This window comes from Sesamum indicum, linkage group LG1 (assembly GCF_000512975.1).
Source record: "Sesamum indicum cultivar Zhongzhi No. 13 linkage group LG1, S_indicum_v1.0, whole genome shotgun sequence".
In the NCBI taxonomy this organism is placed as follows: Eukaryota; Viridiplantae; Streptophyta; class Magnoliopsida; order Lamiales; family Pedaliaceae; genus Sesamum; species Sesamum indicum.
In genome coordinates, this window is record NC_026145.1 from 3,111,655 (window position 1) to 3,115,908 (window position 4,254).

At 31.9% G+C, this 4,254-nt stretch overlaps 1 protein-coding gene across 1 annotated transcript in view; it reads left to right on the top strand.

The window, feature by feature from the left end:
- The window catches only part of LOC105156437, a 2,012-nt gene continuing 1,918 nt past the window's right edge, over positions 4,161–4,254 (top strand). Inside the window, exon 1 of the mRNA XM_020693138.1 lies at positions 4,161–4,226. Coding sequence (XP_020548797.1) covers positions 4,161–4,226 — 66 coding nt within the window. The remainder of the gene's footprint in view (positions 4,227–4,254) is intronic.

Below are 4,254 nucleotides of genomic sequence, written 5' to 3' on the forward strand. Positions count from 1 at the left end.
CAGCAAGAAGCTGTACCCGATGACTCAGCTGTTGGTGATTGGGGAACGTATATGTCTATGATAACCCAAGATTTGCCGAGCTTACCAGTAGTAACTCAAGAAATGGGCCGGTTTGGTATTAATGAAGATTATCCAGGTCCATCGTCCTATGCAGGCCCATCATCATATGCAGGTCCATCGTCCTATGCAGGCCCATCATCATATGCAGGTCCATCGTCCTATGCAGGCCCATCATCATATGCAGGTCCATCGTCGTATGCAGGCCCATCATCATATTCAGGTCCGGCTGCATATTCAGGGTCATCGGGTTATGCATGTCCATCGGATTATGTGGATTCATCTGAATGCGATGATGAAGATGCCGAGTTCGAAGCTGATAGTTTGTTGAACACTGAGCAAGCTGACTCAGAACCTGATGAGGTCGATCTGCCAGAACAGATTGAACAGAATAATGACGATGATGGTGACGTAAGTATACCTGTTATGATGGATGTTCTTGGTGAGAATGCACAAGAGCAATTTGACTTGAACATGCCTGCCATGCCTGACCGAATGACCCTATATCCGGACATTCCATTTTTTAGCACAACACATCCAGAAGTCCCTGCTGACTCTATTGATATCCCTACTGGTAGGTGGGGTAATTTTTATGACTCTAACACTGGGGAGCTCGCCAACGGGATGTTGTTTAAAAGTAAGGACCATTTAAAAGGAAGCGTGCAAGATTATTCGGTCCGGTTTGCAAGACGAGAATACCGGGTGGTGGAGAGCAAGAAAAACTTATGGAAAGTCGCTTGCAAATATGATGCACAGACTGGGTGCTGTTGGATGCTAAGGGCCATTTTCAAACCAAATATGGGATTATATAAAGTTACCAGGTACGTCGGACCACATACATGTCTGATGAATGAAATTTCTGTTGACCATGGTAACTTAGGAAAGAGTATGACCACAAGTACGTGCTCGCCAACAATATCAGGCTCGTCAAGCTCGGGGTTGATTCTAGCTAATAATTGTACCCTGGCATTTTGTCTCAGGACTCAAAACCAATATTCAATTATGATGGTCGGCAAACTTCTTGTCAGTTTTCACAAAGTAGATATTTCAAGTCTGAAACATTGATAGTGTTTTATTTTGTGTTTTGGAGATAAAGAGAGAAAAATAAAGATAAATAAATTTGTGTTGAAAATAGCTGAAATATTTGGATTTGTGCTTTGAGGTAATTCAAAATATTTTAAAATAAATGGTGTAGGTTTGATGTTGAAATTTGGGAGATAAAAATCACTGTTCATTGTCAAATCATATTTTTTTATATATATTTTATATATAAATATGTATATATATAAATATTGTACGTTTAATATTGTATTTTTTGGAGAAAAAAATCACTATTTGTTATTAAATCATGTCTCTTTTATATTATATATATGAGTGTATATATATTATATATAGAAAGTTAAAAAATAAAAAAAACACACAAAATAAGGTGTAAAAACACAAAAACAAATATTGAGTGTATCAATAGAATATCTTGTACAAAATTTAAAGAGTCAGACATTTTGTATAAAAATAAATAGGAATAGTTAAACCCACCGTCTAAGGTTTGTTGTAATTACATATAGATTTCTTATGATTTGAAAAATCACATCTATTGCACTTGGCATTTGTTTTTATCTAATCAATAGATTCATCTACCAATCAAAATTTACCGAATTTGCTGATATTAGTAAAAAAGTTGAATAAAAATTCATATTTACCTCCAATTGATGTATTACTCACTTATTACAGGTGAAACATCTTTTCCTAACTAAATTACCTTTATACATATTTACACACTTGCATAAGAAGAGGTATATCTTTCACCCTTATAACGATAGTTATGTAAAAAAGATTTTTTTGATTTGCAAAAAGTTAGTATTAAGACAATTTCCGTTAAATATTTTTGTCAATATCAACAAATTCAATAAATCTTTACTAACAAAAAGATTTATTTATTAAATAAAAATAAATATTAAAGACATTAAATATAATTATTCAAATTATAAGAAATCAACGTGTAATTATAGGAACCTCAAATGAGGGTTGTAAGTTATTCCATTGGAGGTGTTTGATCGATGTACAGTTACATTTTTTTGTTTCAAATGGTTATTTTAACCTTTCATATTTAATTATTAACCATCACCATAATGTAATATATTTATAGTGTTTTTTATTAAATCGTAAATTATCATTTTTCATACTATATTTAAGAAGATACATAAAAAGAGTGTGACTATTGGAAAAATCGTATTTTTAGTCTCAAATCTTATGATATTTTTTAACTTAATTCAATTTGTTGTGATTGCATCTCATAAATTAATTTTTTTTATTTTTTAATCCGTACGTGACTTTTTTCTTCAATAATTAATAAAGAAGTTACGTGACCATTAGTTCAAAAACGTGTTGGACTAATGGCCTAATAACTTTTCTGTCAGTTATGGACAAAAAATTCATGTGAGAAATGAATAATAGGTGCATTTTTATTATTGAAAAATTGAGAAAAGTGAAAGCAACCCCCTTGTAATATCACAAATGAGCAAATTACCCTCTTATGAAAAAACAAATAACAATTTACCTCCCTATATTTTTTAAAATACAATACTTTATCTCCTCTATATTTTTTAAAATGAAACAATATACCTGCCCGTATAGTTCAAGGTTGAGAAGTGTATTTGTCCCTATATTTTATTAACAGTTTAAAATCACACGCTCATCTCATGACTATGAACTTTTCTTCCCATTCTGTTGTTCATTAATGATCCCAAATTTATCGAGGATTAATAATTTAATTTTGGAACTCAAGAACTAGAAATTAATCATATCTAATTAATGCTATGGAGATTGGAGGTATTTGCAAAAATTTAAATCACTACAATAAAATATAATATCAATTATTATTAAAAACATATATTAAGTGAAAACAATATGATCTTATCACACTATAATTATTAATAACAAAAAAATGTGCATAAAGTTGTTACTACAAATAATTAGTGATCCATTTATAACGATATTTTAGTGACAATAAATAATTATTATTATTAGGTCATAACTATATTTTTCACTAATTATTGCTTCTAAGGACAATTTTATGTATAATTTTTGTCACCAATTCTTATTGATGATAATTCTCATTAAAACAATTATGACTATTAAAACTATAAAATTTATTATTGTGATAAACTTAAAATTTACTAAAATATATAATTAGTGACAACCTTAAAATTGTCACTTGATAATTTTTGTAACTAATCTATTTTTTTTTTTTTTGAAGTGAATTAATTGTTTTAATTAGAGCTTAAATTATGTGAAATGAGGGTGTTTGAAAATACAACTTCTGCTTATGCTTCTCTTGAATTAAGATTATGAGAATGCGATTATTGCAATTTAAGACATTTTTTTTTAAAATAAGTTGTACTTTTTTATAATTTCTTTTTTGCCCTAACTGTTTTTTATATGTTTCGAAAATACACCATTCCAATAATTGCTAAAACCTATCCACCTACTAGGATAGTTAGGTAATTGAACACATAAGCTAGTAGGGCAAAATATTTTTTTTGGTATCATTAAACATGGTCAATAACGCCAGTTAACTCCTATTGACCTTGATGGGTATCTAGTTAATTAAGAGTGCAAAATAACTAAAGTGCCCTTAATGAAGGGTATTCTAGATTTTTTGTAACGAGGATCCGCGCCTTCTTATCAACCGGGTCAGGTTGACCCTCATTTAGACCCGAATACCCACTTGAAGATCCAGGCAACGACTACCGTCTGATCTTGGACAGAGCTAATAGGATAAGGCCATGTGGCCCATTCAACAGTATCCATCTAAACCTTATAAATACCCTAAGACGCCATATTTTAAGGTAACAAATTTCGAATTTTTTTTATGTAAACCTTTAATCGAACCATTTCACCTCGATCTATCTAACTTGAGCGTCGGAGGATCGTTGTCGGGGACGTGCCCGACGAGCTCATCATTCTTGTTTTATTCCCAGGAACATAACACTTGATCCTGGAGTAATTAACTATCTGTGAGGAGATTGGTCTTCGGTCGTTGAACTCGTGCAAGATCAGTTGGCGCCGTCTGTGGAAAACCTCCCTGAGGATCGACAGTCAGCATGGAAGGTTCATTGAGGAGAAATGCAATGGAGGAAGAAACTCCCAGAAGAGGTGGAGGATCAATGGTGCCTATGACAAGAGACGAGCTTCAGA